Genomic DNA, 25,114 nt, shown 5'->3' on the forward strand with positions numbered 1-25,114 from the left:
TATTACCTTCTTGGATGTATCTTTGTTGTTAAATCTGTAGTTAAAATCGTTTTTAAAAGGGAATGAATTTAACGGCGATAATTTGAAGATTTGTTTCACAAATAAATTCCCCTCTAGCAATGTACATACGTTTTCCAAAAGATGTATTTTTTTTGCGTGTTAAATTTATTAGTGAGATTATTAAATCGTGTTTCTTACATCGCATAAAATGCTATAGGTTAAGGCGACTGATTTGTCGTTGTATTGTATGAATATATGTACTTACTATGCTGACACATATGTATATTTATTGTAACTGCAATATGTACATTTATGTATGAACATACATATATTCGAGTGTATTCAGGCCTGGTCTTTATATGTATATATAAATATATATATATATATATTTGTGAAATAAAAAACGGGTCAAATTATTTACATTTAGGGTAATTATTTGAAATATTAATTTTTAATGCATTTGTATTTGTATTGTTTTATTTTTTAATTTGACTAGATATATGTAGTTACAAATTTACTTATTATGAGATTTGTTTTGTTTTGCATTAGGCCCTTTACGGTCAATCAATATCTAAATAAACTATGTTTTTATTTTCTATGTACATGAGTGTACATTATTGACTACTTATTCGAATATGGTGCATGAATTAGATGATTTTATTCAACATTGATTTTAAGGTTTTACTTAATATACAAATTTCATTGCATTATTATATTTAAATTAAAAAAAACAACTTACAATGGAAACTTAAAATGATAAAAGATCACAATTATAAAAACTTCTTTAAAATAATGAGAAAAATATTAGTAAATAAACAAAAAAGAATTCCGAAGTATAATAAATAAACAAATAAATATTTATTATAAAGTAGTATAAAGCTATTACATAATAACAACGAGACTAGAACAATGAAAATGCATTCAAACAAGGAAATAAGGGGCAGAAATAACAAGTAAATTTAACACATAAAAACTAAAAAGATTTAAACTTCATAAATTCGATCAAATAGTGATAGCATTGACTTAGTGAACCAACGATTCATTGCGTAGCTGTATCATAGTCTCCTTAAAATATTTTGAGCCAAGACGAATAGAGACAAATTTCGGTGAACTTTTATTGCTTGACAATAACGGGATATCTGAGCATTCAACATCGTCAGCACCATCTAATTGTTCGCTCAAGTTAAAATAATCGATACAGTTTGAGTAATTCGAATTCGATTCGAATTGCTGATGTTCATCATCCTTATTGCAGATGTTTTCATCATTGATGATCTGCATATAATTTATTCTGCATGTCCCAAATTTATTAGACATTGATTTGATGTAATGTTCCCGTGAAGCTGTGGATCTCTGCCCTTTGGCGCTTGGATGGTGTTGGGTATTATCATCAAAATGTATTGCGTCACTGCACTTGATATTGCAATTTTCCTCGTGATGAGAGCGATTTTGAGTGTCAGAAAAAGTGCAAGTGCAAAATCGGTGATTTATCTTTTCCTGTTTCTGCTTTTTGTTAGAGCTTTGTAGCCTTTTATGGCATACGACTTGTCCCATATATTTACTATTATGTCACAACATGTCTTGATCATCATCATCGTGTTCATCGACGAGAAAATCTGGATTTTCTAGATCCAAATCCATTTCTCCATCATCGTCAAAAGTGCCAAGCGGCGATATAGCTGTTGTATGAAGGTTCTCGTAGTGTCCAAGCGACGACTGTTCGTGAATATTCGATTCCCGCTCGTCGGGCTCGTCTTGCTGATGATTATTACGCATTTGTTGTATATTATTTTTAATGTCATCTTCTCGCCACTTATCCATCGATCGTCGACGGGCATTCATAAAGAAATTACCCACGGTTGTGGGCTCTAGTCCAAGTTGACGCGCAATCGTCACTTGCATTTCTTTTGAAGGCCTTTTTGTTTCCTGAAGAATTCCAAGATTAAAAATATTAAATAAAAATGAGTTCAACATCTCGAAAAGGACAACTTGAAGTATAAAATCACTCATTAAATTATAAAGCTTTCCTTTTTAATTGCATTCCATTCTAATTTATTATCGCCTAATCGATTTAAATTGGTATTTAATAAAAAACAAAAAGTTTTTTCAGACAAGCACATTGAGTGACACAAGCCCAAACTCCAAAAATCTCGCTTCTGCGTATTGATACAATTTCCCTTTAACAGAAATAAATTTGTTAGTCATAAAACAGCTGATTGACATGAGTAAGCTGAGTTCTCAGCAAAACTGCTGCTTTTGAATTTTTTTAATTATTTCACTCTAATTATTCTGTTATCTTCGTTATTAGTATTCGCGCCGGAAAGCAAATAAAAAAAAAACGAATTTTAAACAATACAAATATGTTGTATATTATAATTACCTTGAAAATAGCTTGTAATGTTCGTCGCTGCAGATCGGTAAATACCAAACGGGGCTTCTTTGGTTGAGGCATTTGTTCTATCTGTGGTTCCTCCTTACGTCGACAGTTTGTAGAATTACTTTGTCCAGTAGACTCGGAAGCTGATGCGCATGCGGATGTATTTCCCATACCTAGTAAGGACAAAAAAATTGATGTACAGTTTATCCAAAAAGAAACATTTGAACATGGTTTCGACCATTGATCAGAACAAGTGCATTATCAATAATTGCATTATCAATAATGTATTTGTGTGAGTGAGAAACAAAACGCAATCAACTTTCCGATTCAAATTTTCTGCTTTGCACAAAACTATTATCAAACTGAATGCAAATATATGCCTCTCGCTTCATGTATTTAAGCTGAAATATTGACCATATTGAACTCAGCGAGCTTTCATTCATATTTTCATAAGCAATAATTTTAGTTTTTCATAATCTGCAATCATTTTGGTTGGTAGCTCAGCCAACTGATTTGGTTGCGATCAGATTACAATTTTCGAAGTTATTAAAGCAATACTGCAATAGGGTCTTAGATGCCTTGACTGGCAATCTGGTATATTTTGCACTCTATGGGTGGATGTACTGTATCTATATACCAAATATATACTTCAGTATAATTTTTATCATATTTGTGGTATATTTTAAAATGAATACCGAACTGTTATAATTTTATTTAAGAGGGGTTGCTTGTGTCTCACAGTTGAACACACTTTAGCTTTCTTACTAGTTTATTTTTGCGGGGGTTCAAAACCAAATTCTAACGAAAAAAATTATATCTATTGACATGGCTATATCGTCTCGGCTATTGACACTGATCAAGAATAGAGTCGGATATGCTTCCTTCTGCCTGTTACATACATTTCCTGCAGGCTCAAAGTTATAATACCATTCTACCCTATGAGTAGCGGGTATAATAAAAAAAATGCATGCACTACATGGGCGCACGGACTGAGTGGAATTGAGTAAATCACAGTTTTACACATTTTTTATACCCGCTACCCAAAGGGTAGAAGGGTATTATAACTTTATACCGGCAGGAAATGTATGTAGTACCATACCAATATACAATTTGACATAGTTTTTACTTATTTTGTGGCTTTATTCAAAAATGGGTAGCGGGTGTCTCACAGTCGAGCACGCTCGACTGTAGCTGTACATTATTATTGTTTTATTGGTTGGTCAAACAGGTTAAATGAAATATGCTCAAATTTAAGGTAATTGATCATATTTTGAAGAACACGGAAAATATCAAGACTATTTATAATGGCTTCAAGAAGTCTAGTGCTTGAACAAGATTTTAAAAGTATTTTGAACTTACAGTTTGCCGAAATGCTCGGAGCATGTAGATATACAGTGTTGGATACCGTTGACGATGATGTCGGTGTGTTTGATTCCGTTGGTGTAATATTGCACACGGAGCCTGTTGATGTAGTTCCACTAGATTGACGCTGCGGTATCTGAGCAGCGGCTAGACGTAATGCCGACATACGTTGAAACTCCGGCTCCTGCAACCACTTGAACATTCGCCGAAAAGTTTCACGGCCGGATTTTAATTTCGACCATGGCTTAGGGTTGCGCAATAAATCGGAGAGAGTGCCTTGCGAGCGGCACAGTACGCGCTGAGCAAATATAGCCTGTGGTATGCTGTAACGCTTTAACTCTGCGGAAATTCGCTGAGCGAGCTCTTTAGTGTTGATCTCCTCCATTTCATTGATAGTAGTGTTAGTGCGAGAAATGACAGTGCCATTAGATGCAGATGTTGTTGATGATTTTGGCTGCTGCTGCTGATCAGCGAGAGGTCCATTGGGCTGATGTCTTTGCTGTTGCTGCTGACTTATGCATACGTTCAGATGGTCGCCAGCTGGAATATTGGCTAGAACGTGACCGTTATTTGTGTTACTCTCCGCGGTTTTGATGACAGCCTGGTGTAGTTGTGGTCGCTGTTGCTCTAGGCTTTGACCCAAGTTTTGATCGCAATTAGCAACAGAAATTGAGGAAACATCATTTCTAGCCGGTGGCGGAATAGGTGATAGGCGTCGCGAAAGTGCATCAATGACGGGCAAATCAACCGAAATACTTGGAACTGTTCCGCCATTCATGTGCGGTGATGATTGCTGAGATATTGACATTACCGAGCCGCTAGCAGTAACGGAATGCGGACTTAGCATAGGGGGCGTGGGGATTTGTTGTAATTGCTGCAATCGTGAGCGCGATTGGGAACATCGATCGCTTGTTGACGATGAAGAGGTTGCAGTGGCCATCAAAAGTTCACGCGTCTGGGATGCATGTGTTTTGCTAAAGGTAGAGGACTTAAAATTGCTGTCAACGCCACCATCTCCTATGCTAGCTGGAGCCCCTGGTGACAAGCAAATGACATTCATAGTCTGGTGATCAGTTTGTTGATTGTTGTTAATATTGCCAGAAGTCCTTAACGTGGAATTGTGGTGTGGTGAAAGTGCTTCGCAAACAGGCGCTATCGCTCCAACAGGTGAAGTGGATCCCACTATGCCACCTATGCCATGGGACGGTGATTGTGTATAGTTAAGAGGCGGCGGAGGAGAAATCAACGATGGTAGCTTGTCATAGGGTAAGGAAGAGTAAGGCGATTGAACTCTACCCAAACTGCTTAAACTCAGGCTTCCCAGTGATCCGCTCTGTTGTGGAACGGCTGAAGGTAAGCTAGGCAAACTGCTAAATGAGGCACAATCATTACTGGAACCATCGGCAGAGCCTCTGCCATTAATGCGACAGTTATTGATACTGCTATTATTGCCGTTTCCAGATGACGATGTAGCACTCCCAGAGATATGCCCCGAATAGGCAAACTTATCGGACATAGTGGAGATGGGTGGAAGCGGTTGAATAGGCGTCAACGTTGCATACGATGTCGGGCTAAATGGTGGCGGTGATATGCGGTGATTGTTATTAACCGAAGTCAACGTTTGATACGTGCTATGCTCCAACGAATTGTCAACGCTGCCTAGAGCTAGGGGAGAATCGTGTTCATCGTCATTATCATCATCATCGTCGTCTACATCCTCCTCTTCATCGTCTGCGCCCACATCGACCTGTGTCTGCACAATAACTGATAACGTCTCCCTGTGATGGTGTTCTATATTATTATGATGACCGATTCCCAACTGAACAGACGCCTCTTGTTGACCACGCTGCTGATCCTGTTGTTGATGGATAAGGCGATGACTATATTGCTGATGCTCCTCCTGATGATTATAGTGTTGATGCTGTTCTTCCAAAAGCTGTTGATGATGCTGATTTAGTGTGACCTCCTCGCTGCCATCGGATGATAACTCATCAATGACATTGATATTTGAAATTGTTCTGGATATATCGATATGGGAGCTATTCGGGTTATCGATGCTAATCTCACAGTGTTCGCCACCATGGACAATGACCAATCTGTGCTCCTCCTCGTCTTTGACAGCAACTATTTGGGATGATGTGCTCACGGTGAGACCATCTAGACTTAGATCCGTGCTAACAAAATCAGCTGGACTACAATTTTCAACCATGCGATCAGGCCGCTGGTGTTGGTGTATCGGAAGTAGGCTTGATAGAGGTAAAGTTCTTCCGCCCTGCAATTGCAAGGATTGTTGGGGCACTAGTTGATACGTGGTTTCCACATTATGGTTTTGCATCTCATCGATTACCATTACAACAGATCTGGTCTCATCGTCTGGACTATGTATTCGGTTATCATCATGTGGTGTTGTTGGCGCGCCTATTAGTTTTCGCATTACATTGCTCAATACTGCTGGCGTTTCACTTGTTGTACTTTCATCTGCTGAATATTGTAGATACTTTATTCCTCCCTTTACAACAAGGGTTTCAACATTTTCACACTCACATTCTAGTTCACGTGCGTGTCCTCCTCCGCAGCCATCTCCTCGTCCTGGGCCTACTGCTATGAATTCAGTTGACTCATCAACCAGTTCATGACAAAACGTTTCTGAATCGATTATTTCGCTTATCGACTCCATTTCCACAATTCCAACTCTGATTTCACAGCAATTCTCATAAGGCAACTAAATGGACAACAGCAGCCAACAGATGAGTAATAGCACTATAAAAAGGGATAATTTAATACTACATATCACTTTTACTATCGTAATCTTTTACCCGGTTTCGGGATTGTTAGTAACGACTCGACAAATAAAATACAATTTGCCAAGTCGCATAACAAAAAATAAAATACGAAAATCTCGCCATGTAATAATGTGTAATGAATACAGAATAATCAAAAATGTTTTCGAGAATTAACATTTATTGAATTATGTTTTCAGATAAGACGATTAACTTCAAAAACTTTCCGTTAAAAATGTTTTCGAGAATTAACATTTATTATGTATATGTATATGTATATGTATATGTATATGTATATGTATATGTATATGTATATGTATATGTATATGTATATGTATATGTATATGTATATGTATATGTATATGTATATGTATATGTATATGTATATGTATATGTATATGTATATGTATATGTATATGTATATGTATATGTATATGTATATGTATATGTATATGTATATGTATATGTATATGTATATGTATATGTATATGTATATGTATATGTATATGTATATGTATATGTATATGTATATGTATATGTATATGTATATGTATATGTATATGTATATGTATATGTATATGTATATGTATATGTATATGTATATGTATATGTATATGTATATGTATATGTATATGTATATGTATATGTATATGTATATGTATATATATATGTATATGTATATGTATATGTATATGTATATGTATATGTATATGTATATGTATATGTATATGTATATGTATATGTATATGTATATGTATATGTATATGTATATGTATATGTATATGTATATGTATATGTATATGTATATGTATATGTATATGTATATGTATATGTATATGTATATGTATATGTATATGTATATGTATATGTATATGTATATGTATATGTATATGTATATGTATATGTATATGTATATGTATATGTATATGTATATGTATATGTATATGTATATGTATATGTATATGTATATGTATATGTATATGTATATGTATATGTATATGTATATGTATATGTATATGTATATGTATATGTATATGTATATGTATATGTATATGTATATGTATATGTATATGTATAGGTATATGTATATGTATATGTATATGTATATGTATAAGTATATGTATATGTATATACTTATATACATACATACATACATACTAAATGCAGTGAATGTTTGATTTGTTTTCGCCGTTGCCCTGTCATCACCACCAAGCCTTAAGGGTTGCTGACGAGTAGCAGCATACTACGCTACGTGCTAATATGGGCTTTCAAAAACATACATGTACATACATACATGCATGCCACAAATATACTCAAATCCATACAAACGTACATATTGTATTATGTAGTGCCAATGGTTGCAATACGAAGAATAATCGCATACATTATTCTTACTCCTTCTAGTAGATACTTAATACTGTACTATACAATAACTTTTTTGGGAATAACGTTTGGCGAATATATATATACATAGACATATACATATACATATACATATATATATATATATATATATATATATATATATATATATATATATATATATATATATATATATATATATATATATATATATATATATATATACATATAGTGTGGGTGTATGGGTTTTATACTTGTCTCTCTTAATTCGTACACAACTAAACTCTGAAGGACCTCAAATATGCATACATATGTATGTATGTATGTATAAAGTATTTCGAATTGTTGTTATTCTACTTATAGTTTATATTAATATGCGTATACACAGATAGATATGTATATGTTCATATGATTACCTCTCAATGTTAATACATATTAACATTATTTAATAATTACATATCGACTTTGATTTGATTTTTATGAAAAATCATTGTAAGCGGTATTTTATATATTCACGTCGTATTGAATGTAACAACTAAAATTTAACTACCACTGACACAGCCAGGTGAGAAATGTTTTATTCTTGGGCTCTTAAATTTGTAATTATTCGCACAACCGGAACGCACGTCAATTTTTTAACATTCCTCAGAAATTAAGGGGCGGGGCAAACATTTATTTATATATTATATTATTTTAAGCAATTGACAACTGTTGTAGAAATTTACAACACGAGAGTTTGTCAGCCCACTCCGACATTTTCGGCCTTTCACAGAATATACCAAAATGTGAACTAAATTCAAATTAACAGTAATGTATACACACGAGCCGTGGTTGAACTAGCGCCAGTGGCAAAGTTCTCCATACCTCTGCCTGAAGAGAAAACTTGCAACCAATACCCATTCCCATATCCATGCCCTCGACTGTCAACCCTGACGTTTTCTCCATTGAGTCCCATGAACCACCCCTAGATTGACTCATGTAAGCACACAGAGTTGCCATCCACTGCATTTTCACAATATGGCAACCCTTTTATTCATTTGCACGTGCGAAATTTCCTAAACTTTGTATTATCATATTTACTAAGCTGTGCCTGTTGAAGCTTTCAATTCAGATTCTAATTGTATAAGTGGCAAAAACGGTGCGTAATGTGGCAACATCGAATAAGACGTTGCATAATACATTGGGCAGAGCATGCGCTCTTAAACTCTATTAAGAAACTATATGTATATGTATATGTAAATGTAAATGTAAATGTATATGTATATGTATATGTATATGTATATGTATATGTATATGTATATGTATATGTATATGTATATGTATATGTATATGTATATGTATATGTATATGTATATGTATATGTATATGTATATGTATATGTATATGTATATGTATATGTATATGTATAGGTATATGTATAGGTATATGTATATGTATATGTATATGTATATGTATATGTATATGTATATGTATATGTATATGTATATGTATATGTATATGTATATGTATATGTATATGTATATGTATATGTATATGTATATGTATATGTATATGTATATGTATATGTATATGTATATGTATATGTATATGTATATGTATATGTATATGTATATGTATATGTATATGTATATGTATATGTATATGTATATGTATATGTATATGTATATGTATATGTATATGTATATGTATATGTATATGTATATGTATATGTATATGTATATGTATATATATGTATATGTATATGTATATGTATATGTATATGTATATGTATATGTATATGTATATGTATATGTATATGTATATGTATATGTATATGTATATGTATATGTATATGTATATGTATATGTATATGTATATGTATATGTATATGTATATGTATATGTATATGTATATGTATATGTATATGTATATGTATATGTATATGTATATGTATATGTATATGTATATGTATATGTATATGTATATGTATATGTATATGTATATGTATATGTATATGTATATGTATATGTATATGTATATGTATATGTATATGTATATGTATATGTATATGTATATGTATATGTATATGTATATGTATATGTATATGTATATGTATATGTATATGTATATGTATATGTATATGTATATGTATATGTATATGTATATGTATATGTATATGTATATGTATATGTATATGTATATGTATATGTATATGTATATGTATATGTATATGTATATGTATATGTATATGTATATGTATATGTATATGTATATGTATATGTATATGTATATGTATATGTATATGTATATGTATATGTATATGTATATGTATATGTATATGTATATGTATATGTATATGTATATGTATATGTATATGTATATGTATATGTATATGTATATGTATATGTATATGTATATGTATATGTATATGTATATGTATATGTATATGTATATGTATATGTATATGTATATGTATATGTATATGTATATGTATATGTATATGTATATGTATATGTATATGTATATGTATATGTATATGTATATGTATATGTATATGTATATGTATATGTATATGTATATGTATATGTATATGTATATGTATATGTATATGTATATGTATATGTATATGTATATGTATATGTATATGTATATGTATATGTATATAGTACATAATAAACCGATATTTCCATTTAAATTTATATTTATTCAATAACAATTATCGTACAATAAATTTATACATGATTTAATCCGTGATTGACTTTGTCTTAGTTAACAGAGTTTAAACTGCACTTAATAATTGTATGTGCTTAAATACTTATGTGCTAATTAACAACGTTATTATATGTATAATTAATATATATATATATATATATATATCCGAGTTTTCTAAACCTTATTGAAGATTAGAGTTACACCAAGAAATGCTTCCATACTCTGTGTAACGTTTATTTTGCAACAGTTATATTTATTAGGTTTTTTCCCAGCAATATTAAATAGTTTTTCTTCTTGGTTACATTCTATTATTATTTATTGTATATTTTATATTAACAACTTGAATTCGGAAACATAATTGCTTCAATTATTATATTTGACACATGTGATTCTTTTTCCGTACTAATGTTTCATTTAAATGTTGTATTAGGTTACAGTTTTCAGGTATTCGAAAAATTCTTGTCCATATATTACGACAGCCTTTTGAACAATGTAATATAATTTGTTTACCTATGTACAAATACATTGTTACAGTGTGTATAAAAATACGAATTTTGTAGAAATTATATAATAATTAGTCTTAATATGTAAAGAAAACGATTGAATGTATTTAATGAAGAAATAGACGAATATACTTGGGGTTTAGAGTGTTTCATTTTAAAATGCATATAATTTTTATTAGTGCAGATATAAAGAATTGTCAATTCAAAGCAATTTTAAATTTTACATATTGTTATGTATTACTTGGAACAAGTTTCCACATTAATTAAAAAAAAAGTAATTTAGTTAATAAAAAAAAAACAAAAACAACAATTACAATATAGATTTATTATATTTGGAACGATATCAAATTTTTGTGTGTAAATAATTCAGTTTAATTTTAACATCTTCCAAAATTATTAAAATCAAACAATTCATTATTAGTTCAAGCTTTTACAGTACTTGAGTTGCTATTAACTATTTTAAATCTTGAATCTTACACTTTAAATTTGAAACGCTTCCACGATTCCACTTTAGACTGAAGATGTTGCATTTCTTTCACTATCAATGGTAAGGTTGGACGCCTGAATACTAAGGGAGGCCAATGATAAGTTGCTTCTATACACAGCTTTCGCGGCATATGGACTCGTCGATAGAAATACGGTATTCTCGATACTAGGCATGGACTTATTTTTGAGGCCATTGCAAAACATCACCGACGATTCCTTTGCGGTCTGATTTGGAAGTGGTGGGAGAACATTCTCTGGATTCAGTGTAATAAATCCATCCAGATTGAAACCATTTGCATTGAGCGAAAGGCTGCTCTGGTCGAAGTTATCATTTTCCGGACCTCTGCCGTTTTCACAAAGATGAAGATGTGAGTTTAGTATCTTGTGACATGCTGGACAAGAGCGCATAGGAGCATTTTTATCCCGGTGTCTCCAAATTTCATGGGCACATCTATAAAAAACCGTTCAAAAAATATGTTTAAGGTAAGTAAGTCAAGTAAAAGTCAATCAAAAATAAAAAACAAGTAAGAAAGCTACAGTCGAGTGTGCTCGACTGTGAGATACCCGCTACCCATTTTTAATAAAGGCAAAATAATGCGGTATCATTTTCAAAATATACCGAATATACTGCAAAAATACTAAAAATATACCAAATGGTATATTTGGTATATCGGTATAGTACAGCACTCAAAATATACCATAGACGGCACAATGTGCCAGATTGTCGGCCAAAGCAACTCAGACCCCTAGTAAGTAGGCGTTTTTGCCCATACAAAAGTATTTCTTTAATAACTTCCACAATTTTCTGATCGTAACCAAATTTTCAGGAATCATAACTACTATATTATACTATTATTGTATACACCAAAATTCGCAACTCTAGCTTTAAAATTAGGCTTGTTATTAGATTTTTTGATTTGCGGGGGCGGAAGTGGGCGTGGTAAAAATTTGAAACAAACTTGATCTGCGTGCAAATTATAGCTCTATCTCTTATAGTCTCTGAGATCCAGTGTTTCATACGTACAGACGGACAGACCGACATGGCTATATCGTCTCGGCTGTTGACGCTGATCAAGAATATATATACTTTATAGGGTCGGAGATGAATCCTTCTGCCTGTTACATACATTTCCTGCCGGCACAAAATTATAATACCCTTCTACCCTATGGGTAGCGGGTATAAAAATTATGGTATTTCTTTAATAACTTATTCTTAAAATGTTTATCTGATTGCAACCAAATTTTTAGAAGTTATATAGACTGTTGTTAGCGATTCTTGCGCCAGTTATTCGATTTTTGGATTTACAGCGGCGGAGGAATTGAGCGCGGTAAAAATGTAAAACAAACTAGATCTGCGAGCTACAGTAACAAGTTCTGTCGAAAAATAAAGGCACTATCTATTTACGTTGATCAAGAAACACTAAAGAATTCTCGTCCCCGTTACATAAGTTGTTAAGAGCACAAAATTATAATACCCATCTACAGTATGGATAAGCGGGTTATAGAGTCAGGTGGTATAATCTTTGACTTCTTAAATATTATATATATTCAGCTTGACAGTCCCTACGTCTGAGCACCTCTTTCTACTGCATTTTTAAACTTGGGTTATAATGCTTATGTTCAAAATTGGCTTAGAGTTGGCTTAGAGAACTAAAATAAAAAAAAAAACTATAAAATAAATAAAAAAATGTGTATTGACTTTACTACAAAACCTTGCTTCGCAAAGTACTCGCAATGCATTTTAATGTACATACATACATATGTAACGATTTTTAGACCCGTTACTATTCATTTTATGAAGTTGATTTGTAGCTGCATATAGCCAACAGTGAATGTACATATGAACCAGGATAGGGATATCTGAAATCAACAATCTGGTGTATATTGTACTCTATCTATCTATATATGTATGAATATTTCCGGCACTCTCGACAGTATCTTCCTGACCCGCTTTCTTACGCCATCAAATTTTTTAAAACTACGAGCACTTAAATGAAAAAATTAACAATTTAAATGCAATAATTTGGTGTTTTAAATTATTATTTTCCATTAATTAAATTCTATGGAAAATACTTTTTTACTTACTTGGCATGGAGAATATGTGCACAAGGCAGTGCTTCCAGATTAGCAGGCTGAAGGCCAAAAACTTCACCACAGGCGCCACATTTAAGACCTAGAGCTGCGTCAGTCTGGTCGGCTAACCGAAGGTGTGTATTACACTGATCCTCATCACCTAGTGCGCGATATATGAGAGCTAATCGACTTCGTATTTTTCGTACCAAAAACTAAAGTACGAAATAAACGAACATGATGTAATTAGGTAAATATTATTAGATAGGGGCAAATAGTACAACCTTAGCGCCAATTGAACTGGCTACTTCCAAAAGACGAGTGTTGAATTCTAAGGGCCGACAATTGCAAATCTTACTTTGAAGGCGCAAGGTTTCCAAACACCTGGCGGCGCCATCCATCGCTTCCATTTGAGCCATACGATCGCCAAAAGTTGACGATGTTCCCATGGCCTGCTCATACTGTCTAAATGCTCGCTAGTTGTTTATGTTAAATGCAAAACAGATGAATTTTATTTACATTTTACATTTAATCATATTGAATTATATATGTAACTGTAAGTCCAATTGCTTTTCACAGATTTTGAGAACAACTTTCAAGTAACAGTTCGATATTATTATACCCGCTACCCATAGGGTAGAAGGGTATTATAAGTTTGTGCCGGCAGGAAATGTATGTAACAGGTAGAAGGAGGCATCTCCGACCCTATAAAGTATATATATTCTTGATCAGCGTCGACAGCCGAGACGATATAGCCATGTCCGTCTGTCTGTCTGTCCGTCTGTCCGTATGAACACCTAGATCTCAGAGACTATAAGAGATAGAGCTATAATTTCCGACAGCATTTGTTATGTTTGCACGCAGATCAAGTTTGTTTCAAATTTTTGCCACGCCCACTTCCGCCCCCGCAAATCAAAAAATCAGATAAAAATAGTCGAAGTTATTAAAGAAATACTTTTGTATGGGCAAAAACGTCTACTTACTAGGGGTCTTAGTTGCTTTGGCTGACAATCTGGAATATTGTGCCGTCTATGGTATATTTTGAATGCGGTACTATATCGATATACCATTTGGTATATTTTTTATAGTATTTTTGTAGTATATTTGGAATATTTTGAGAATAATACCTCAAAATATATTGCTTTTATTCAAAATGGGTAGCGGGTACCCAGTCGAGTACACTCGACTGTAGCTTTCTTACTTGTTTTTATACCGAATTAATGTACAGAAAAAATACTAAAATGTTTTGTACTCTGTTTTTAGCGCGCAATGATTCTGTTACTGAATACAGCCACTGACAAATTATATTATATATATTATATTCTATTATATTTGTCAGTGGCTATATTCAGTATGTAGATGTGACGACGAAGTCTTCAAAATTATTAAATATCAGTTCAGACTCTTAACTATAATGAGAGCCAACTGACTTAAGTTTTTAAAAATTTAGTGACATTGAGGCGTGGCGGACGTGAGAATGGCAAATATATGAACAATATGTGTGCAAACATAACAAGTGCTATCGAAATTACATCTCAATTTCTTATAGTCTCTGAGTTACTCACTAGGGACAGGCGCTCACGTTAAACTTTGGTCTTTATGTCTCTGAGTTACTGCCCGTGTGGTTGGCGGGTCTTACAATAATATCACAGTGGACCTCCACTTATCGTAAGAGGCGACTAGGGAAGTGCGGGACCAACGCAAACTATATATGTAGTACCAATTAAAGTGGTACGAAGCCTGACCAGAGGTGTTTCTGGTACCACGGGACCCAGGTGCCTGCGGACAAATGTCCGTCCTGGTTGCGGTCCCTCGGGGAGTATCGTGGTGGTTGTGGTTAAATACAAGGCGGATAGAGGGTAGAGCTCTGCGTGGAGTTGCGTTACAACAACCGGTTGCTGTGAACCATAGATCTGAAGAGGTTTTAGATTGCCCTCGCTCCCCACACAGTGGAAAAACTCAATCGACGTAGTCTCTGAATTACATACATTTCCTGAAGGCACAAAGTTATAATACCATTCCACCCTAAGGGTAGCGAATATAAAAAGACAATTCAATAAACTTTTGAAGAAGGCCCAGGGCTGCAAACTTTTAAGTTTGTGAATATTAAGATTGCGGTTTTGTGGTGGTTGGAGTCTGCATTCTTTAACTACAATACCATGCAAGAATAATGTTTATTTTTGTATATTGTTGAAAATAGTTGATATGATTATGGCTGTCTTCAATATATTTATTAGGATTAATATTTTAATATTCATATTTGGGAAATGTATCAATTATATATGTTTACATATACCTACATCAATATCCATCTTTTTGCGGTAAATATCGCCCATGACGCGAATGCTGCGCATGTATGTAGCCTGATCGCCGGAAATCAGTGAGAGCCTCGTTGCTTCCTTTAGAAGATGTAATGGGTATGAGAAAGTAGTACAATCAATAAAATATCTATGTTTGCATGCAAATGAGTATATGATATGCATATACATATATATACTTATTTTATAAGAATGTCTGTACCATGCAATAATCGTGTGCATCGCCTAGATCGCCTTGCTTGCGTAAAGATGCTGCCATTCGTAATAACGCTGCTCTGTGGTGGCAAGAATTAAGGTCGCCGAGTTGCAATGAGCGCGATAGGTCGTAGGCCTTTGATGCATAGGTTGCACTCTTGTCATTATCCTGCAGACGACCGAACAGTTCAGAGAGAGCCACGTAAACTTGAAGTTCTAAGGAGGGATCACCAATGGCCATGGCTATCTTGTGAGCACCTTGTAAACCCTCCAAAGCCCTTGAAAATCCGCCCATTTCAAGATAGACTCGTGCCACTGTCAAATGAACTAGTCCACTACGACATTTTGTCCCCGATTCATTGTAAAGCGAGTGACGAGCATAAGATAAAGCTCGTTCTAGACCACCCAGACTCGCATGCGCTCGACTTAAATTTAAATAGGTTTCGGCCCGCATGTTCGGTGAGTCAAGTTCTTCCGATATTCCCAATTGTTGATGACCAAAATCAATTGCGTCCCGATATTTTCCCCAATCCATGTGAGCCTGATAAAGATACCCTAGTAGCTGAAAACAATCCTCCCGTCGGCAGACGCCTTTCAAAGCGCTTCGCCATGTTCGAACAGCGGCTGTCTGATTATGTTGTTCGTAAAGCCGAAGTCCCCTCTCAATCTGAAAACAAAAATAAATGGAATTTTGCAGTTTAATTTGTTATTATACTTAATACTTTACAAGTGCGGGAATATAATCAATATAAGTGTTTGTCAACTATTTTTACAATTTTTAAACAAACCATATTCACAAAATTTGATTTTCAGTAAGCCAGTTTTTAAATTTTTAAACAAAAATTAATTGGGATTCCAACTCAAAATAAATCGCAATTCTTCTGCTGAAAATGAATAGTAAATTAATGTACGGAACAAGTTTTAAAAGACTATTTTTGGTATATCCATATTTTTAGATTCAAAACATACTACAAAATATAGCGGATATTTATATAGTATACTCTTTATATTCAACAAAAGCAACTAGATGCCGACAGCAACATCCGTTTTTGGCCATAAAAAACTATTTTTTAAATAAGAGCCAACATTTCTGGAGTCATACATACTGTAGTTATTATTAAGGTTGGTATTCGATTTGCTGTGGCGGAAGTGAGTATTACAAAAATCTAAAAATATATGTACAAAAATATACTTCTTGTGTCTTGTCTTATGGGTAGAAGACTCCGAATTTACAGTAGACCTAAAAATACAATCGTCGGCACTATAATACATTGATTACCCAAATTGGTTTAAAGCTTAGATCTTGTGATGCAAATGCACACATGACACAACAGTTATTCCACCAGATTAGAAGTATTAGACCAGCAAAAGGCTGAAAGTAATAACTCAACCCAAAAGGAAGTAATTTAAGAAATAATATTTTACATATTCTCTTCTTATTCTTCACTAATATTTAATTATAGGAAGTTAGAAAGTAAGATAAAATAACGTTCTTGGTAGTCTCATTGCTATTGTTTTATTGTTATTGCTAATTTTATTGTGAATATCTTAAAGTAAATTCTCCTCCAAATAATAATCAATGCCTTATAATTATACATTAGACTAGTCTTCTATTATCCCGAGCTCTCGACGCTTGCAGTTTAACTTTCCCTCTCTTTACATTGTTTGCGGCTTTTGCGTCTCGCTCTCTGCTTGTATTTGTGCTCTTTGCACGGATCATAGTAGTTGCAATTTAACCCTGGAGTGCCTAATTGTATTTTATTGTAAATGGGCATATCCGTCAAATGTCAACCACGAAAAAAAAAATCTTCATTATCATCGTATTTTTGGTATAATTTCCTAAAGAAATGACAAATTTTCATAATATAATGGATCCATATCTAAGTTGTTTTGCCTGAAAACTGAAAAAATTTAATTTATTCACTTTTAGCTACTTTTACACAAGGAAAACATAAGATATGTTTGCACTTTTTCTACCAAATCTCTTTATTGCAATCCAATAAGAATAGAAAGAGGCAAAGAGAGTAAAATAATGTTAATTAACTGTGAATTTTTATTTTGTTTCTTATCTATGTTCTAATCGTACGTTGGCATCAAAAAAACATAATTTTATTATAATTGCTTCACATTAAGTGCAAGCAGATGAATGAAACGTCACGTGTTAAGTTATTTTTGTATAAATATTTTAAATTTAAAAAATCGTTGAGATTACTCTAATCATTATTTTTATATTAATTTTTAAAGTAAGCTAAGTTAGCGACCGTAAGTATTTTTTATTTTAACTTTTGCTTTTTATTAATACAATTGTTGAACAAACTAAAAACGAACATGACAATTTGGAAAAAATATTCTTTTTTTTCGGACGGAAGTATCTACCAGTTTAAAAACAAATTCATTTTTTTGAGCTTAGCCGATTTAATGGCTAACTTCGGATGTAAATCCTTTCCCTTATGAAAGGTGCAGTCGACAGCGTTGGTCCGGTTATAAAAAGAAAGGTTTGGTCACTTACTAAAACAAAGAACCTTCTTTTAAATGACGCGTTAGACTTTTACCAATGTGCCCAACAACACATAACTGGAATATAACTGTTATAAATTAAAGAAGATACAAATAATAAGATGTCAACATCTTTAATTAAGAAATGGGAGGATATAACGAATATTCCAAGTATACATTCCGTTTATTCTGATAGCAATGTTAAATTAAGCTCGGACGGCCTATTTATTAAAAACTATAATATTATAAATATTTCATTACATTATTTCTTATTATTACTTTTTTTTCTTGAATAAATTTCTGTACATATTTCATATTTAATAAAAATTAATTTCTTGCTTTAAATGTTATAAAACACATTAAATTGAGCTAAACCCATTTTTTTTTAAAGAAATATGAAGTTATTCATAAAAAGTGCCACAAAAAAAAAAACAAGTAAGAAAGCTACAGTCGAGTGTGCTCGACTGTGAGATACCCGCTAGCCGTTTTTAATAAAATCAAAATATTGCGGTATTATTCACAAAATATACCACAAATACTACAAATATGCCGAATGGTATATTTGTAATATCGATATAGTACCGCATTCAAAATATACCATAGACGGCACATTATAACAGATTGTCAGCCAAAGCAAATAAGGCCCCTAGTAAGTAGGCGTTTTTGCCCATACAAAAGTATTTCTTTAATAACTTCCACAATTTTTATCTGATCGCAACCAAATTTTCAGGAACCACAACTACTATAGTTATTATTGTATATACAAAAATTCTCTAGCAAAAGAATCTAGCTTCAAAATTACACTTTTTATTAATTTGCGGGATGGAAGTGGGCGTGGCAAAAATTTGAAACAAACTTCATCTGCGTGCAAACATAACAAATGTTGTCGAAAAATTGAAAAAATTATAGCTATATCTCTTATACATAGTCTCTGAGACCGAGGTGTTCATATGGACAGACAGAAAGACGGACATGGCTACATCGTCTCGGCTGTTGATGCTGATCAAGAATATATATACTTTATAGGGTCGGAGATGCCTCGTTCTACCTGTTACATACCCTTCTACCCTATTGGTAGCGGGTATAATAAAGCAACATGGAAAAATCGCACTTTCGCGACCAGTACCTAATTAAAGCCCCATAATGTACATTAATCAAAGAGCTAAACAAATACTATCGAAAAACAAAAAAAAAATTTCACCGTTTGTTTCGTACGTTCACGACCCGTGGAAATGCCCATATATATTTTATGTATATATTAAATTTTTATCTTTCATATTATCATTCTAATTCTTGATTGTTTTGTTCAATTCGAGTTGGTTTTAATTTTCCTTTATCAATATGTTTGTTTGTTATAACACCAAATGCAGGCTGCTGACTGTGTGACAACGTAATGCATGAGAATGCGGCATGGCTTTAACGGCCGAAGTTGCATTAATTTCATTAAAATCAGGGCTAAGGTCGAACGGGAAATTTCGTCATTTAAAATAATTGTTCCGGCTGAACACTTTAACAAGATTTGTTGCAAAGATTTCTGGTCTGAACAATGGTTTACTAAGAAATTCTGGAACTTAAAAAATCGTCAATCGAGGCTTTACAAAAAATACAAGGCAAATGGTTCTTCCTTTGATTTTCTCTGCTATACTATTGCTCAAGCTGCTTGAGAGAGAGATTAAGTTTTCAGTATGATCCTAAACTTTTCTACGCCTTTGTTAAATCGAAGCGTAGATCGGCATCCTTTCTGCTCTTTTGAAAGACAGAATCTTAAGACAGAATCTAATGATGTGATATTGGAAATCTATTTGCTGACATTTTTCAAACGACTTATTCCGGTTCATATTTTCAAAATACTTCCCTTATCCTCATCAGATAAACTCATCTAGTCGTATTTTTTTGGCCCTTTAATTACAGGAAGCTCCATTTTAACGAAACTTATGACAGCTTTTTTTTCCAAAAATCTGGAAGAATCTTATATTATACCTATCTTTAAAAATGGGAATTATTTCAATGTTCAAAATTATCACGGTAATTCTAAGTTGTCTACGATTCCGAAAGCATTTGAAAAAATCATAACTTCTAAACCCACCAGCATGGTTTTCTGAATTCCACATCCAAATTATTGGAGTTCTCATCAATTATTTAAAGGATTTAAGAACAAAATGCAAACTTATGTTATTCAAACCGATTACAGTAAGGCTTTTGTTTCGGTGAGTTATTATCTCTTGCTGTATAAACTTAATCTTTTAGAGTTTCCTCATAACTTAATTCAGTGGATCTCTTCATATCTATGCTGATAACGTTAAGTTTTGCCTGACATTCAATGATAGTCTTGCGTGCTCACGGTTGTTCTTAATATGTTAATCTTGAATTTTGATGCACAGTAATAGCCTATTTCTACTGCCACTCAGTTTTTTTAACCAACTTTTTTTCTTTTGGGTTTTTACATGTGGCGTAACATTCGACCTGAACGGAAAAATCCGATGTTTTTTTGGTGCAGTGGAAATAGGCTATAAGTCTGCTAAATCTTAATTATAATAAATGTAATGTAATTCTAATAAAAGAAAGTCATATATTTAGGGGTTATCTTCAGGTTAATAATTATGTATTATATGATACTTCTCTAGAGCGAAAAGAGACTTATGTGTTCTGCTTGATGCAAAATAAAAATTCGATAAATATAATCTACATATCTGTTTTAAATAAAGCCATGGGCATTCTTAGATTTAAAAAACGCAGATCGAAAGAATTCAACGATCCTTATATCACTTTGTATATTTCACTGGTTCGTCCTATACTTGAGTATGGATTTCTTGTCTGGAATCCCCAATATAGCTTCTATCAAGACAGAATTGAGTCAGTGCAGAAACAATTTTTGATTTTTGCTCTTCGTTGTTTAAACTGGAACCCTAATATTAGATTATCACCTTACCGTAGTAGACTTTCATTACTAAGCCTACCTTTTTTTACTGACCGTAGGACCATGCAAGGTGTTGTTTTTATTAAGAGAGTAATTAATGGAGAAATAGATTCTTTATCTAATTTTTATTTTTTATTAGTTTTATTTGGTTAGTTGTCCAACGTCTTAAGTGTTCGCGGTTTTCGTGTAATCCAAACCAAAATGTATTTTGGTTTGTCCACGCGTCAACGTCCTAACATGTGTATGTAAATGTAAAAGGCCCTTAAATAATCATATATATTGAATTTACCAGGACGTCCCCGAAAAGGGGATTCCCCACATACATACATATGTACAAAAAAATAATGAATAGGTAATTGATAATCCGTCATTAAAGGTGCTAGAAACAGACGGACAATTATTTTATTGTGAAAGTACTGGCCAGAAGATGTTCCATTAGCGACAAACAAAATTTAATACAACGTCATCAAATTCAAGTGGAGTAAAGGGTAATACCCAAAAAACCGGTTTTACTTATTCAAGGGGTCAGGGAGAAACAAAAGTATTTACTTGACGGCATTTCAGATAAAAATAGTATTATTATTATATAGTAACTAAGTGTCCAAGTTCTGTAAAATTTAAGAAATTAGAAAATCCAATGAAATTTATATTTACCTTTCGTTTTGCTATATATTGACGTAAGCTGCGCTGACATGCCCAAAAGCAACTAATAACAGTATTTCCCGAATCAGATCGCGCGAAACCATGCCGTATCCATAAGGAACGAGATCCCCCATCTTCTGGGCTAGATCCACAACCAGCAAGTCTCGAGTAGTTCTCTTCTAATTGACATAATTCTATAGAAAAAAACATTTTTTAGATTTTAAAAGGCTGAAATACCCGCTGTTATTCATATAATATGCCTTAGTGTACAAAATATACCAAACTATCAACCAAAGTAGTTAAGAGCCGCCAGCCTCTTTTACCACACCAAATTATTTCTTAAATTTGAAGGTGTCATAAAAACTGCATTTATTATTATATGTATCAAAAATCAGTAGCGAAAAAAATTAAATTTATTAAAAATGTTAATAAACAATATGACAGTTCAATTAAATTAACACACAAATTTTTGTTCTCACAATTTCTACTGTAAGAATGAGTCTTCAGAATTATAAGGCTGATGTCAGAGTGCGCGCGAGAAGCGAAGCGAAGCGATGAGCAAAGCGAGAAGATGTCAGAGTGAGAGCTTTGCGAGAAGCGAGTTACATTGTTATTTTGTAAGGTTTGAAAATAAACGGTAATTAAATCACAGAATGCAAGAAAACAATCGTACGCTCTGAGAGAGTTGAAGCGATAAAGCAGGTTGCAAACTGCTCTCTCGCTTTGCTCTCGCTTTCTCGCTTGAACTCGCAACTCGCTTCGCTCTCACTCTGACATCTTTCGAGCGATTGCATATGAAAAGGGTTGCAGTGGTTTATCGCTCGTTCTCGCCCAATATTATCGCATCGCTTCTCGCTCGCACTCTGACATCAGCCTTATAGTTTTTCAAATTATATTTTGGTGCGAACAGTTTTGTATTGGTTAAACGATATTAGAGAGAGCACCTGCTAATAGCCATTCCATTGAATTAAGATGGAGTGATTCTGAAATGTCATGAGTTATTACTCAAAAAATGAGACTTTCGGAAGTTTATTACAGGAAAAATGACAGTTTCGGAAAACTGTGCAGCTATTGTTTATTGCTGAGTTAATAACTGGTTGATGCACTAAGTGCCCTATTAACACCCAGCTAAACCAATAAGAGCTAAAAATGTAACCTTGTTAAATCTGACATTTAAGGTCGTATGAAGATTCCGAGCAAAAAGTGCTTGATTTGTACAACACATACTGTAGTTAACATAATTTGATGGTACGGGATTCTTTAAATTTCCGTTCTAACTACATTTAGTCACATACTAAAGTATAGTATAGCATCTATAACTGTATTATAGTAGCATCTATAACTGTATTCCACCTCTAACAATAGCTTTCTTACTTTTTGTTTATGTATAACACACCTAAAATTTGACTGTTTGTAGCTAACTTCGAATATTCGATATTTATACAAGCATACAAAAAGTATATATGTACATATTTGTACATATATGTTGAAAAATGTTTAAACAGAATTTCAAGTAGATGTCATTTCAAAATGAGGTTAACGATAACGCAAATATATTTTGAATTATTGAAAATAGTGTTATTTAATATAGGTTAAATAAAAAAAAATGTGCACTTATACAGGTCAATTAAACCAACAGACCGTTTGAATGATCCAATAAATATCGTGATCCATCGGGTGAGGCTAGTAAATGTGTTGCTGATAAGTTAGTACTCCGTGGAATGCTATAAAAATAAAAACAATATAACTTATGAGCCACATAATACACATATACAAATAAAATGATATATTAAATAATTAGCACACACCTGAGTAGATCTTTTGATACAATGCTCTCCCATGACATAGTGTTTGTTTTTATGGTTTTCTAACCCCTTTCTTTTGAGAAAGTGACACTTTTTCCTATTTTTTCTATTTTAGGTACATTTATTAATTTTGTGTGAGGGGGCTAATAATGAAAAATTGACTTGTTAAGATGTTCTCTGATATCCGTGGGCCCAAGAATCTTTAAATACTAGATTTACCTATTAAATATAACTTTTTATGTTAAATTTAATAATTTTATTGCATAGCTATATAGTTATAATATTAGTTTTCGGTCGATGATTTAATTCAAAAACTCTTTTATTATCAACAAAAATAATATCCTAAAACAGGAGATATAGTGCAGTTTCGTTTTACTCGGGACACTATTCTTTTAGAACAATTGACCTTGTGCTAGTTAAGAGTCCTTTACAAATGAATGCACATATTCTGAAGCTATTATTCTTATAAACATATTCACGAGATAACACATTCATTAATGAAGTAATTAAAAACAACATAATGAATAATTATTGCATTTACTTATAAAGTATATGAGCACATTTTTTATAATGCAATGTTAAAGTTTTAAACAGAACAGTTTGTCGAGATAAAATGTTTTCATCTAGTCACTCTCTCGTATATTGAAGTCCTTGCTAAATGCGAAACTTCCAAGAGCCCACAGGGTGACACTGATTATATTTCTCTTCTGCCACTTAAGAGAAAATCGACATTTATTTTTTTCATTATATTACACCAGACTCGTATAAAATAAAAAATAACCTAACTAATATTGTACTTAAGTTATGTTTGTGTTGGTTGTAAAAAAATTAATTTTTATAAATAAATTAACATTTTGGATAATACAACACAGCTCAAGGAGGTGAGATATTCATAAAATACTGAAATGTTCCAAAAGAGATTTTCTACATTTTAGCCAGCCAATATTAAAAGAGTGTGACCTCGTCGTTTCAATTCCATTGGTATGAAATAAATACCGTTACTTTTATATGAAAATCTAATCAGTTACTGAAGGAATGGTGAGAAAAGTCAATACCCAAAACAGTTATAAATTTTTCTTTTATTTTGGTACGCAAATTATAACTTCTAAT

At 32.8% G+C, this 25,114-nt stretch overlaps 2 protein-coding genes across 6 annotated transcripts; both read right to left on the reverse strand.

The window, feature by feature from the left end:
- Positions 1 to 817: 817 nt before the first annotated feature.
- LOC132794906 (homeobox protein onecut) lies at positions 818 to 8,666 on the reverse strand. Of its 3 annotated transcripts, none has more exons than XM_060805200.1 (5): positions 8,298 to 8,666; positions 6,284 to 6,499; positions 3,737 to 6,217; positions 2,381 to 2,550; positions 818 to 1,926 (listed from the first exon to the last, which is right to left on the reverse strand). In XM_060805200.1, exons 2-5 carry the CDS (start codon positions 6,414 to 6,416, stop codon positions 1,570 to 1,572), a joined length of 3,141 nt encoding a protein of 1,046 aa, XP_060661183.1. In that variant the 5' UTR covers positions 6,417 to 6,499; positions 8,298 to 8,666; the 3' UTR covers positions 818 to 1,569. The 3 variants fall into 3 exon arrangements, with proteins under 3 accessions (XP_060661183.1, XP_060661181.1, XP_060661182.1); XM_060805199.1 differs by having other exon boundaries at positions 819 to 1,926; positions 3,737 to 6,220; XM_060805198.1 differs by having other exon boundaries at positions 3,737 to 6,499.
- A 2,717-nt stretch (positions 8,667 to 11,383) lies between these two features.
- On the reverse strand, positions 11,384 to 24,723 carry LOC132794892 (43 kDa receptor-associated protein of the synapse homolog). Of its 3 annotated transcripts, none has more exons than XM_060805183.1 (9): positions 24,546 to 24,723; positions 24,008 to 24,147; positions 23,841 to 23,923; positions 22,212 to 22,393; positions 16,152 to 16,811; positions 15,932 to 16,030; positions 13,916 to 14,107; positions 13,647 to 13,846; positions 11,384 to 12,012 (listed from the first exon to the last, which is right to left on the reverse strand). In XM_060805183.1, exons 2-9 carry the CDS (start codon positions 24,043 to 24,045, stop codon positions 11,586 to 11,588), a joined length of 1,881 nt encoding a protein of 626 aa, XP_060661166.1. In that variant the 5' UTR covers positions 24,046 to 24,147; positions 24,546 to 24,723; the 3' UTR covers positions 11,384 to 11,585. The 3 variants fall into 3 exon arrangements, with proteins under 3 accessions (XP_060661166.1, XP_060661165.1, XP_060661167.1); XM_060805182.1 differs by having other exon boundaries at positions 24,008 to 24,223; XM_060805184.1 differs by lacking the exon at positions 24,546 to 24,723 and adding an exon at positions 24,224 to 24,520.
- Between the last annotated feature and the right edge of the window lie 391 nt (positions 24,724 to 25,114).

The sequence above is a fragment of the Drosophila nasuta genome, chromosome 4 (assembly GCF_023558535.2).
Source record: "Drosophila nasuta strain 15112-1781.00 chromosome 4, ASM2355853v1, whole genome shotgun sequence".
Taxonomy (NCBI): domain Eukaryota; kingdom Metazoa; phylum Arthropoda; class Insecta; order Diptera; family Drosophilidae; genus Drosophila; species Drosophila nasuta.

Bases quoted from the DNA above. Each gene is read 5' to 3' on its own strand.
- LOC132794906 (XM_060805198.1), bottom strand. From the start codon at position 6,416: ATGGAGTCGATAAGCGAAATAATCGATTCAGAAACGTTTTGTCATGAA. The intron at 2,551-3,736 runs GTAAGTTCAAAA...TGTCCTTACTAG, and splicing joins TCCGAGCATTTCGGCAAACT to GTATGGGAAATACATCCGCA. The intron at 1,927-2,380 runs GTAATTATAATA...GGAATTCTTCAG, and splicing joins CATTACAAGCTATTTTCAAG to GAAACAAAAAGGCCTTCAAA.
- LOC132794892 (XM_060805183.1), bottom strand. From the start codon at position 24,045: ATGTCATGGGAGAGCATTGTATCAAAAGATCTACTCAG. The intron at 16,031-16,151 runs GTACAGACATTC...CATCTTCTAAAG, and splicing joins ATGCACACGATTATTGCATG to GAAGCAACGAGGCTCTCACT. The intron at 14,108-15,931 runs GTAGGTATATGT...ATAAACAACTAG, and splicing joins GCAAAAAGATGGATATTGAT to CGAGCATTTAGACAGTATGA.